The sequence below is a fragment of the Cyanistes caeruleus genome, chromosome 7, assembly GCF_971803275.1.
Source record: "Cyanistes caeruleus chromosome 7, bCyaCae1.hap1.1, whole genome shotgun sequence".
In the NCBI taxonomy this organism is placed as follows: Eukaryota; Metazoa; Chordata; class Aves; order Passeriformes; family Paridae; genus Cyanistes; species Cyanistes caeruleus.
The window spans coordinates 5,678,572-5,689,380 of record NC_141707.1 but is presented as its reverse complement, the minus strand read 5'-3'; the positions used below and the strand labels follow the sequence as shown (position 1 = coordinate 5,689,380).

The 10,809-nt window shown below is 56.0% G+C and overlaps 1 protein-coding gene across 2 annotated transcripts; it reads right to left on the bottom strand.

The window, feature by feature from the left end:
• Positions 1–2,352: 2,352 nt before the first annotated feature.
• LOC111941995 (maestro heat-like repeat-containing protein family member 6) lies at positions 2,353–9,695 on the bottom strand. Of its 2 annotated transcripts, none has more exons than XM_086898093.1 (16): positions 7,594–9,695; positions 7,277–7,341; positions 7,007–7,159; positions 6,729–6,836; positions 6,504–6,652; positions 6,099–6,246; positions 5,705–5,892; positions 5,485–5,622; positions 5,082–5,196; positions 4,772–4,909; positions 4,363–4,539; positions 4,075–4,230; positions 3,822–3,923; positions 3,393–3,495; positions 3,052–3,112; positions 2,353–2,740 (listed from the first exon to the last, which is right to left on the bottom strand). In XM_086898093.1, exons 1-15 carry the CDS (start codon positions 7,709–7,711, stop codon positions 3,054–3,056), a joined length of 1,917 nt encoding a protein of 638 aa, XP_086754219.1. In that variant the 5' UTR covers positions 7,712–9,695; the 3' UTR covers positions 2,353–2,740; positions 3,052–3,053. The 2 variants fall into 2 exon arrangements, with proteins under 2 accessions (XP_086754219.1, XP_086754218.1); XM_086898092.1 differs by having other exon boundaries at positions 6,729–6,839; positions 7,594–7,985.
• Between the last annotated feature and the right edge of the window lie 1,114 nt (positions 9,696–10,809).

The window sequence follows — 10,809 nt, the reverse complement described above, 5'->3', positions numbered from 1 at the left end:
TTCCTTTACTCCCATTTGCTCCCATCCTGGAAGTTCTTTGTCTCACAATGTTTCTTTATCCCAGCTTCGGAGTTTCATTTTTTAATATTCAGGTACCCAATTATCTTGGGCACACTCAGCCCTAAGAATGTCAGTTGGTTCCTTTAGGGTCTCTGAAACTCCGTTCTCTAATAACTCAAATATCTCACTGCTGCCATGGGTTACTTTACCAGTTCCTAGTAAGATTTTTATCGCTATCTGGGTGGCTTTATTTTCTTTATTCTCTTTTGTGTTACAAAGGAAACAGACTCCCCACTTGGGGATCCTCCACCTAAATACCCGTCGGAGCCAAGGCTTTTGACAGACTACACAACAAAACACAATCCAAGGGTTACAATCACAACCTTTCTTTAAAAAGAGAAATTCTTTCTCCATGGCTCTCCAATGCCCCTGATTCCTAGGCATGTAAGCTTAATTAAGAAACGGTAACATTCAGCAGTTTAACTCCTGTCACTAGATGGTGGCATCTCCTCAAAAATGCTTATCACAACCCAACCACGGGGAGACGGGGAGATTTTATTAAAGGGGTTTCATACAATCAAACACACACCCCAATCACCCTGTCCTTTTCTAGCTGCTTGCAGTCGCCCAGAGCGAATCCACAGATTGGGATTCCCCACTCGCCCTGTGCTGATAGCACGTCTCAAACACGCACTTCCTCTGGCCTTACAGGGCACGCACACACACACGCAATTTATGTCTCATGCTACGCACATTACTGGCTCTGCCACTCAAGCCTCTCCTGGTTCCAAGCCTCTCCCATTTCAGAATGTTACAAATGAAATTCAGCCTCATTTTATCAATAAGGATTTTATTGAAAAATCTGTAAAATCGAATTATGGAAACAACCACAATCACTGTCAGCGTCGAACCCGGGATCGGCAATGGGTGAACTTTGAATCAGCCTGTGCCACACTGATTCCCACAAGTTCACAACTTGTCTTTGGGAGAGCGGTGTTTTATACAGGTTTTTTCAGCTTGAGGCTATGCAGTTTCAGTTTCTTTCTTTTTCTTGTGTTGTTACATATTCCTATTTCTGCTGCTGGACTGCTGATGAGTTTTCTGAGAAGGAGATGATGTTTGAGTGGTTTTTCAGGAAGAAGGCTTTGAGATGTAGAATCGTGGAGAGCTTTTTTTTTTAGTCTGTGTAGTTTTTTTTGGGAAACCGACACAGAGATGTATGGTCCTGGAGAATCACATCAGGTCGGTATCAGGCGTTAATCACCAGGTCCTTAGAGCACTTATTTTGCTTGGGTTGGCCCAGCTCTTTTCAGTGTTATCTTAATTGCTGGGTTGTTCTCTTGCAAATTCCTGGATTTCCAGCAGCTGCTTTTGCAATCTTAAGCTGCTTGTGGTTTTTGTTTTACATAAAACATGCTTTTATACTTGATTTTCTATGTGTACAATAAAACACAAATTATCCCAACATATATTACACAACCATACACTCCACTGCCCAAACCCTGTCCCTCTTCTCTTACCCACACTCAAACATGTGTCCATTTTTCACTCACACGTGCTCCAAACACCATGGGTTTTTGTGCTCTGGGCATCCCATCCTCATTGCCAAGAACATCATGGGTGCTGGAAGATGCCCGTGCACAAAATTGCAAAGCAACTCTTATTTTATTAGTTGCTGTTGCAAATAAAACCTACCAACCCCTGGATTGCTGAAAAGCCACTGGGCAGCGGCAGGAGATGGAGCATGGTGTTCCAATGGGAGGGGCAGGCAGGCCATGCACCTTCAGGACATGCCCTGCATCAAAAGGCGTGCATTTTGTCCTTCTTGCCTCTCCTCTGCAGAACCAAGCCTCCTATCTTCTCCCCTGGAGTGGAATTTTCCCAGTCACCATGTCATCTCACCCTTGGCCAGTACATGAGGTAAGGTCACCATGCCAATAACAGCCTCATTATTACTGTTCCTCTTTCACAGGTTAACTTCCCATCAATTGATCAATCCATTGTTCCTCTTAAGGGTCAAATTCCCAGCAGTTAACCCATAAGGTTTCCTTCAAAGTCTGTTCTTCGCCATCCTGTTGACGTGCACAACAGAGGACAGAACACGGCAGGGCCTTAGACACAACTTTGGTCCCTGACACACCCAGGCTCCTTGTCCCACTACTGGCCTTCAGTAACACCTTGAACTCCACAATGCTGTGGAGCCGGGCCTTCAGCACAGGGACCTTTCCAGCCTGATCTGCGCTCCTTCCTCTGCGTCTCTGCACAAAACACGGTGCAGGAGAGAACGGCAGGAGGGGCCTGTGTGTCACAGTGCTCTGGATTTGTGTCCCTTCAACTCCAGACAGATGCAGGTTAAGTGAAAAAGGCAAACTGTTTATTAATGCAAGGTGAAGCAAAGGGATGAGCTGGAAAGGGAAAGAAGGGGATGGGCATGGACTGAGGGCTGGAGGTAAGGAGCTGTCAAAAGGGAGGAAGAATAGAGGGAAAAAAGGGGATGGGCACAGTCTGAGGGCTGGAGGGAGCTATCTACAGGCTGGGAGAGGGCTGAAGCCCCGTGAAAATCCCACAGGCTCAGCTGTGCCAGTTGTCAGCTGTGCCTGGATCTCCAGTGGCACTGGGAGGTGGTGTCCTCTTCAGTGTCTCCTGCTGCTGTTCTTGGGACACTTGTTCACTGGCAAACCGAGCTTGGATATTCAGGTTGCTGTGGGATGGAGTGGTGTCTTTGTCGGGGCTTCAGTGGCTGGAAGAGAGAGGACAAGAGGCACGGTCAGGGCATGCATCTGCAGGGATCCTAGGAGACATTCCTGCCAAGGACATTCCACCTGGCTCTTGCAATGGCCACAAGAGAGAACCAGACAACAGGATCAGCCAGAAGGTGCTGGCCACAACTCCCACCCCTGTCCCTGAAATCTCTCTGCTCTCTGCCCACACCGCCCTCACCCAGACAGGGAACGAAGCACTCTGCAGCTGGGCCAGGGATTGCAGCTCCCGTCCCAGGCATTGCAACTGCCCCCTGCCAGCCCCCAGTGCCAGCCCGCTGCTCTCACTCACCCTCACTGAGGGTCTGCAGCTCTTCCTTGTGCGCCCTTGTGCATGAACATCCTGGCCATCCCTGGGAACACAGAGCCTGTCAGGGCCCTGGCAGCACAGCTCCCTGCCAGCGGCGCTGCCAGCCCTGGGGCCACACGGCCTCCCGCCCCGGCAGGGCTCAGCCCCAGCCCTTGCCGCATCCTGACTCAGCCCAAGGGCACGGCTGCCAGAGGCCGGCAGCAGCCCCGAGGGCAGCCGGGGCTCCAGGGCGCCGGGCCCGGGTGCCGCTGCCGGGACAGCAGCAGCCGGGGCCGGGGCCGAGCTGCGGCGGAGTGGGGAGCCAGCCCGGGCCCGTGGCTCACCGATGAAGCTGACGGCCGCCTCTCGCAGGGACTCCTGTGGGCTGTCAAGATACGGCAGTGCCCGGCTCAGGTGCTCGGCCGCTCGGCTCTCGTCCTGTGCCAGCTGCAGGGAGCGGCAGGAGGGAAGGGTCGGTGCGGGCTCTGCCCCTCGGCCGGGCGCTGCCTGCGGCCAGCCCCGGCCTCCCGTGCCCGCCCAGCCCTGAGGCACCGGGCAGCAGCCCCACTGGGCTGGGGCTCCATCGGCACCCGGCTCAGGGCCACAGGAGCCTGAAGAGGAACCCGTGTGTCCCAGGGAAGGGAGCAGTGTGTGGGGCACAGGCTGGCTCCCATGGGTGCAGCACTGGGCCACAGCTGCCAGCCCCACACACTGAGCCCCGGGGACAGGGAGCTTCTCCAGGCTGAGGCTGGGGTTTCCAGGCCGTCCTTTACCACACATTCGGTGATCTTCGACAGATCCTCTGTTGGCAGCACACACAGGAGCTCTGTGTTCTTTAAGAAGGTGGCAGCACAGTGCAGCGTTTCCCGGGAGGCCTGGAGAGATGCAGAGATGCCATTGCTGCCCAGGGCACAGGAGTTGCATCCCTGTGCCAAGGCCAGGAGGAGGCCGCAGCCTGGGAGGCAGCAGGGCAGGAGGCAGCCCAGCCGCCTCCCAGTGGTCCACCAGCATCACACAAAAGCTCACATCGGCCACGCGCTGGTTGTCGTCGTGGCAGTGCAAAATGAGCGGGAGCAGGCTCTGCTTCACAATTCCCTCCATTGCATTTTTTCCCTCTTCCAGTACCAGGTTCATCGTATTGCGGAAGAGGTGAATGGAGAGCACCTGCACGTGGCTTTTGTCCTGGAGGAAGGAAGGAGGAAAAGATCTCAGCGCCAACTTCTCCAGCCCACCTGGGCAAAGGCCTGAAAATCCACAGGCCCAAAGTTTGTGTGGGCAGTAGCCAGTGCCCGTGGCCGGGGCACAGAGCCTTACATGGTCAAAGAGGAGCACAAGTGGCTCAGCAAGCTTGGGGGCAGCAGTCCTTGATAAATGAAAACTTTTTCTCTTCAGCACATTCCTGAGCACAGACAGAGACATGCCGACCACTTCTCCGTCTGCGTCACTCAGCAGCTGCAGGAAGCTTTGACACAGGCGGCGTATAGGTGTGGCCTGTGTGGAACACAAGGCTGTGCTGGGAAGCCCTGAATGGCTGCAGCGCCAAGACCGCCCTGGCACTGCAACCCCACCCTGCTGCTGCCGGGCCCAGAGGCCAAAGGCCTGTCCCAAAGCACTGAGGCAGGTGAGGCAGGAGAGCTGGGAGCAGCTGCCTCAGCTCCTGAAGCCCAGCCAGCCCAAGGGGCTGCTTTGCCCAGCACAGCTTCAGCTGCTGCCCTGTTCTCACCATCGAGGGTTCCTGGCTGAGCACCACGAGGCCTCTGAGCGCCAGGCGACGCCTCTGCCTGCACTCGCTCTGCAGGTGCTTTGATGTGATCTCAAGGACACAGTACCCACAGTCACTCAAGTTCAGGCAATCCAGGACCTGAAAGGCACAGGGCAGTGACAGAGGAGCTGGCTGGCAGGAGCCTGGAACTGCACAGGGCTGGGCCCAGGCAGCAGCACAGGGCGCGGGCACCGTCCCAGGCAGCTGTGGCTATGCAAGGGGACAGGGCTGGCAGGCAGCTCAGTGAGGTAGTGCTGGCCATGGGGCTCACCTCCACAAGGAATGCCAGGGAGGACAGATCCCAAGGTGCCTCCTCCCTGATGAGCCTCCGGACAAATTGGTGTGCCACATGGTAACACAAGGGCGTCAAGTCACGGCGCATCACCCTGGAAGGAGGGAAATGGCACCAAGACACAGAGGTGGGGGGTGGGGGGAGGCCAAACCTCTCCCAGGGATGACTCATGGAGATCTGGCCTTTCCCCAGCATCCCTGGGGGGGACCATGGGTGTTTTGGGACCATGGGGCTCCTTCTGGGCACCCTCCTCTCAGACTTCTCTAGTCTGCTCAGCCATCCCTCAATGGCAAAGCCCTCTGGCCAGGACCACAGGGACTGTGGTAGGGCACCCTGGGCACAGGGCACACATTTCAGAGGCAGTGGCGAGAAGGGGTCTCACCTGGCCAACAGACCCACGGCATAGTGCTGGGTGTCAGCATGGAGCAGCGTTTCCCAGCCACACTTGCGCTCCATGGCCATCAACTCGTTGTCATAGTGCAGAAAGCAGAGCAGAGCCTTCATGGCCTGCACTGCAAAGCTGTGTGCAGAGCAAAGGCCAGGTCACATTGGGTGCACTGGTGTCAGCCACAAGGGCATGGGAAGGACAGGAGGACTGGCACCTGTTGGGTTCTCCGGGAAGGCGGTGTTGCTCCTGGCATTCTCTCCAGAAGTTATCAACTTCTGCTGGCATCAGCTGTGTGGTGGTGAAAACGTGCAACAGCAGAGCCGCAAAGAGAGAGTCGGAATAATGCATCATGGCCTCATGGCTCTGAGGCACTTGCATAATCACCCAGAGCACCAGAGTTGCCTGCAAAAGAATCACACCAAGACAGCGCTCAGTGCTAAGGCGTCCATGGGGCAGGGCCCGAGGGGAGATACACGGGGAGCAGCGGGCCCGGTGCCCCCTGAGCCTGCCCCTAGCCCAGGTTTCAGCCCAGCCTGAGGCAAGGAGAGGATGAAGAGCTGCTGGAGAAGCAACCTAGGGGACAGGCAAGGCCAGTTCCAGAAACTCACAGCCAGAGCAAAAACGTCCTTGTTGTCCTCATCAGAGGTGCAGATGCTGCAAAGGGGCCAGTTCTCCATCACATGGAGCAGAGTTGGCAGCACCTTCTCCATTGCTGGTCCTGATGAGGCTATGGCTTGCCACATCATGGCAGCAGCTCTGTGGGATCAGAGCTCTGTGTCAGGGGTGTCTCAGTCACAGAGCCATGCCCTGTGTAGCTGTGGGGTCCCAGGTGACAGAGCCCCAGTGCCCTGAGGGGCAGGGAGGGAGCACTGGCAGCAGCCTCAGGAAACAGAGGGGCCCGAAGCTCCTGGACCTCTCTGCCTGTTGGGCAGAGCCCATTGGACAGGCTGTGCAGGGCGATGGGCCCTAAAGGCCGCTGAGCCCTGAGCTCTCAAGGCACGTGGGCCCCATACCTGTCACACGATGGGGCACAGCGCAGGAGGGTCAGTACCACATCGTCCGGGTGTTCTTCAGCCAGCTTCACCATGTTAGTTGGCAGCCTGGCATCCACCGTAACGGAGCACATTAGATGCTGGTGGATGCTCCGTACAATAGCTGGCACCTAGAGTAGGAATGGGGAAGACTTGGAGCGCTGTCCAAGGCAGCAACTTCCCCAGCTTCTCCCAAGAAGTGCTTACCGTCCCATCACACTCTGCTGGCCTCAAAGGCTGAGGGGGCCCTGTGGATGTGGCTTGAAGTGGCACAGGATCCTGGGAGACCTCCAGTTCCGGCCCCTGGCTGGCTACCTGCTGGTCAGAAGGAACAGTCCCCTTTCAAAAAAATCCATATTAGGTGCATGACTCATGGTGGGAGGGGGCACAGTGTCAGTATTTGTGATGCCCTGAGTCTCTCTGGGGTTTGGAATGGCCATGTCCTCAATCAGTACCATATCAGAGTTTGCCCTGTCATCACTCACCACAGCATCCGAGTCTTGTGAGGGCGCAGCTGAATCTGGGCTGACATCAGGCTCTGCCTGGAGCTCGGTCAGCCCAGAGTCAGGCTCAGCTGTGCCCTCAGTTCCTAGGGGGCTGATCTTTCTATGCCGACTTGGCAGGAACTGGCGGAACCTCTGTGCAGAATGAAGAAAGGACAGGGAAGAGAGGCATGTTCCATGGAGTGCTGCAAGTGCAGAGCTGGCCTGAGCAGTGACAGCAGGCCCAGCCCAGGTGGGGATGGCTGCAGGTACCTTCAGCGTTTTGCGGAAGCGGCCATGGGCAGGCTCCTGCTCTTGTCTCTTGTCCATGGCTGCATCTGGAAAAGAGCAGCCAGAGCTGAGGGACTGCGGGAGAGGCCGGAGAACACAGCCCAGCCTTGCACTCCCCAGGCAGGGACAGCCCTGGGGTGGCTCAGGGGATGGAGCACGGTCACAGGCGGGGGTCAACCCCAGCCCCTCTTCTCTCCTGTCCTTGGGCATGTCCACATGGGATGGGATGGGATGGGACGGGATGGTGCAGGGCCCAGCTGGCTGCAGCTTCAGCCCTGCGGCCCAGCTCTGCCACTCACCATCCTGCCCTTGCTGGAACTGCTCCGGCTCTTCAGGGTGTTCTGCTGGGGCAGCTCCACGGTCTGTGCTTCTATTCCGTCGGAACACCCTGAATAGCCTGAAGAATCTGCCCGCCATGACAAAATCGGGCCTTGGGAGCACCTTCTAAAGAGATGTTATCGGGAAGCTCCGGCTCACCAATTCCCACAGTCTGCTCACAATGTGAGCTGTAGGAATTACGCCTTGGAAAAGCTCCGGGTCAGGCACTAACGAGTGGGCTGTGTGGGGGCACCTCACAGCACCGCTCTGGCGTGTCCTGTCCCGTCGCATGCACCAGGCATACTGGTGTGGTCTTGTCACCGCCAGCTCTTGTCCATTCCACCGTTCCATTCCACGGTTACCAGACTGCACCGTGTCACTAACGGCCCTTGCACGCCCTGCCACCTTCCTAGTTCTGCCCCATCCCCCCAGCGTGGCCTACGTTGGAAGGAATCCCTTGCCCAAAGTGTCTAAGACAGGATCTTTAGGAACACCTCAAACCATCAGCAAACACTGCCCTGCTCTGCAGGCTCAGGGCAGCAGAAGGAGCCCCCAGGGCTGCCGACGCAGGCGCAGCAGGAAGGGCACGGGGCCTTGCACAGAATCTGTACAGGGTCCTGGCAGCACTGAAATCAGCAGGTGTGGCAGAGTCCCCACCGAGGCAGACCTGCCACCCCAGCCGAGCCCTGGCAGTGCTGGTGCCCTTCTCCTGCCCCAGAGATCTGTGCCCCTGGGGGGTTTCTGTGCCAGAGGGCCAAAGCCAAAGCCCACATGCATTGGGGGCTGGGCTCCTTCCTGTAGGGGTCTTGGCAGGAGCTCCTGGAGCTATTGCTGGCCACTCTTGCTATCTGTCAGATGATGTTGCTCCTTCCTGGAATGATGTTTTTCATGGAAGGGGTTTGCAGTAGCACAAATGTTCAAGGCCACAGTTGCTGCTTGTCTGTCTGTGTTACAGCTGATGCAAGTCAAACATTTCCTCCAGACATAGAATCCTGCTTGAACAGTCATAGAGCTACATCTATTTTTACATTATGTTTGTAATTTTAATATTTTTTAAGTTTTCCAGAACCTGCTGACTGTTTTCAAGGTTTTCTCTCTATCCCCAGTGCACATTCTCCAGAAATTGTGCTCTCACATCCTTTTGCATTTATTAAAGTTACCTGCAGTGACCAGTCAATCAAAGCCCTGGGAAAACTTTAAACTTCAGGTTGAACCCAGACAACATATTTATCTCCCACAACTGAAGCCATGAATTGCCAAGTACTGTCCCCAGTACACCTGTAGGTGTGCTGATGCCATTTCAAAGGGGTTGCCAATGAAAACAAATTTTAATATTTTTGTAGTTTCCACATTGGAATTAAAATCCCTGACTTGAAAAATCACATGTCAAAATTTTTAGGACTCTTACAAACCAAAGCTGTCATTTTCACCCTGCATTTTAGAGTCTCTGAACAGTCACACAAGGTTTTAATTCTACACTAGTTTAGACACTACAGAAAAAGTCCTTGGTGTTCGGCTATAACTTTACATCAGCATATATTCCTGATGATTATTTTAGGCAGGAGCAGCAAACTCAAGAATGAGCCAAACAGGCTGTTCCTGTGTTCTCATGTCCTGAGTCTCTCTCTCTCCGTGTCACGATGGCACCAAGGCCGCTGCCTTGGGACACTGGAGTGTGGAAGGCGAGCCCGCCCTCAAGCACGGCCATCCAAGTCAGTCACGGGCGCAGGCTGCAGCTGAAGCTGCCAAGCGTTGCTGTGAGGCTGGCAAGTCAAGAGAAAGCCATTGTGGCCAATTCTGCTGAGGCCTTTTGCCAAACCAAAGGCAGCTGTGCCCACAGCCTCCCCCTGTCTGGCAGCCGGCTGCTGCGGACGCCTCAGTTCGCAGGTGCCGACGCTGGGGCTGCTGCTGTTCCTGTGCACACTCTGCTGCTGTTTCTGTGGGCTCCAGAGCCGCTTGGGCAGCAGCCACTGGGCAGCCCTGCTGGAGGAGACACCACCGCCCTCCCCATGGTGGCAGCAGCTCTGCGGGCCCCGAGCTCTGTGTCAGGGGGGCCTCGGTCACAGCAGCGTGGCCTGGGCAGCCGCGAGGGCCCGGCCTGGCCGCCAGCCCTGCCTCTGCCCACTGCCCCTTATGGCAGGCACCCAGTGGCCGTGGCCTGGCAGCACCCCCTGCCCTCCATGTCCCCAGCCAGCCCAGGCTGAGCACACCTCGGGCTGACCCCACCCTCCTGGAGGTGTACTGTCCCAGCCCCAAGGGCTTCTGCTGCAGGCCTGGCAGACATTTTGGGGAAGCGCCAGAACAGCCGGGTGTCAGGAACCAGGCGGCTGCCCGGGGGCTGCTTATGGCCTCTGACACCCAGTTCCTCAGGTCTTCCCACCACCCCGGCCCCTCAGGGGCCTCCTGTCCCCTTGGAGTCTCCTGACACCCACTCCCTCACACATCCCCCTTGTGCCTTCCCACGGCCTTGTCCCGTCAGGGCCTCCACAGCCCCTCATCCCTTCATGGCCTCCCAGCAGCCTGTTCCCTCAGGGTCTCCCCCAGCGTGGCCCGCCAGCAGCGCCACAGCCCCACAGGAGCTCCAGAGGAGCTGCATCAAGAGGCACCTGGGAGCCCTCAGCAACCCAGCCAGCACCACACGGGCACGAGGACACAGATGGCGCTTCCTGGCTGGGACAGGGCTTGTGCCTTCAGCAGGACCACCAAAGGCCAAGGGGTTTCTGGCCATTTTCCCTGCACCACTGCACACCCTGGCAGGTTGCTGAGCACGAGCACCCCTTTCCCTCTCTTCTCTGGTATCCTGCAGAACTTGGGCAGCAAAAGAAAGCTCTTGGGAATCTGTATATTTAGAACCTATCCTATATTTACATAGTAAACAAAAACAAAAACAAGGAAAGAACAATTTTGCAGAAAAATAAAATCCTGGCTGGCTCAGGTGGCCCCAGCAGACAGAGCCTCCCAGATCAGCTCTCAGCAGAGCTCCAGCAGCGCATCCAGTCAAGGCCTGAGAGATGAGACCGTGTCCTCTATGCCATGTGGAGCTGATCTTGCAGGTTTCCAAAGATGGAATATTGAGTTCTCTCTACTGCCTGGAGGATATAAAATTTTTGAATTGCCAGGCTTCTGATGGCGGGGCTGATGTTGTGTGCCATAATTCAAGGGCTGGAAGAGAGGAACAGAGATGTTAGCATTCAGGA

What these genes read in the sequence shown, in the direction of transcription:
- LOC111941995 (XM_086898092.1), bottom strand. Translation starts at nt 7,711, where the DNA reads ATGGCGGGCAGATTCTTCAGGCTATTCAGGGTGTTCCGACGGAATAGA. An exon ending in AGGACGTTTTTGCTCTGGCT is followed by an intron (nt 5,893 to 6,098) that starts GTGAGTTTCTGG and finishes ATTCTTTTGCAG; the next exon opens with GCAACTCTGGTGCTCTGGGT. An exon ending in GCCGTGGGTCTGTTGGCCAG is followed by an intron (nt 5,197 to 5,484) that starts GTGAGACCCCTT and finishes CCCTCCTTCCAG; the next exon opens with GGTGATGCGCCGTGACTTGA.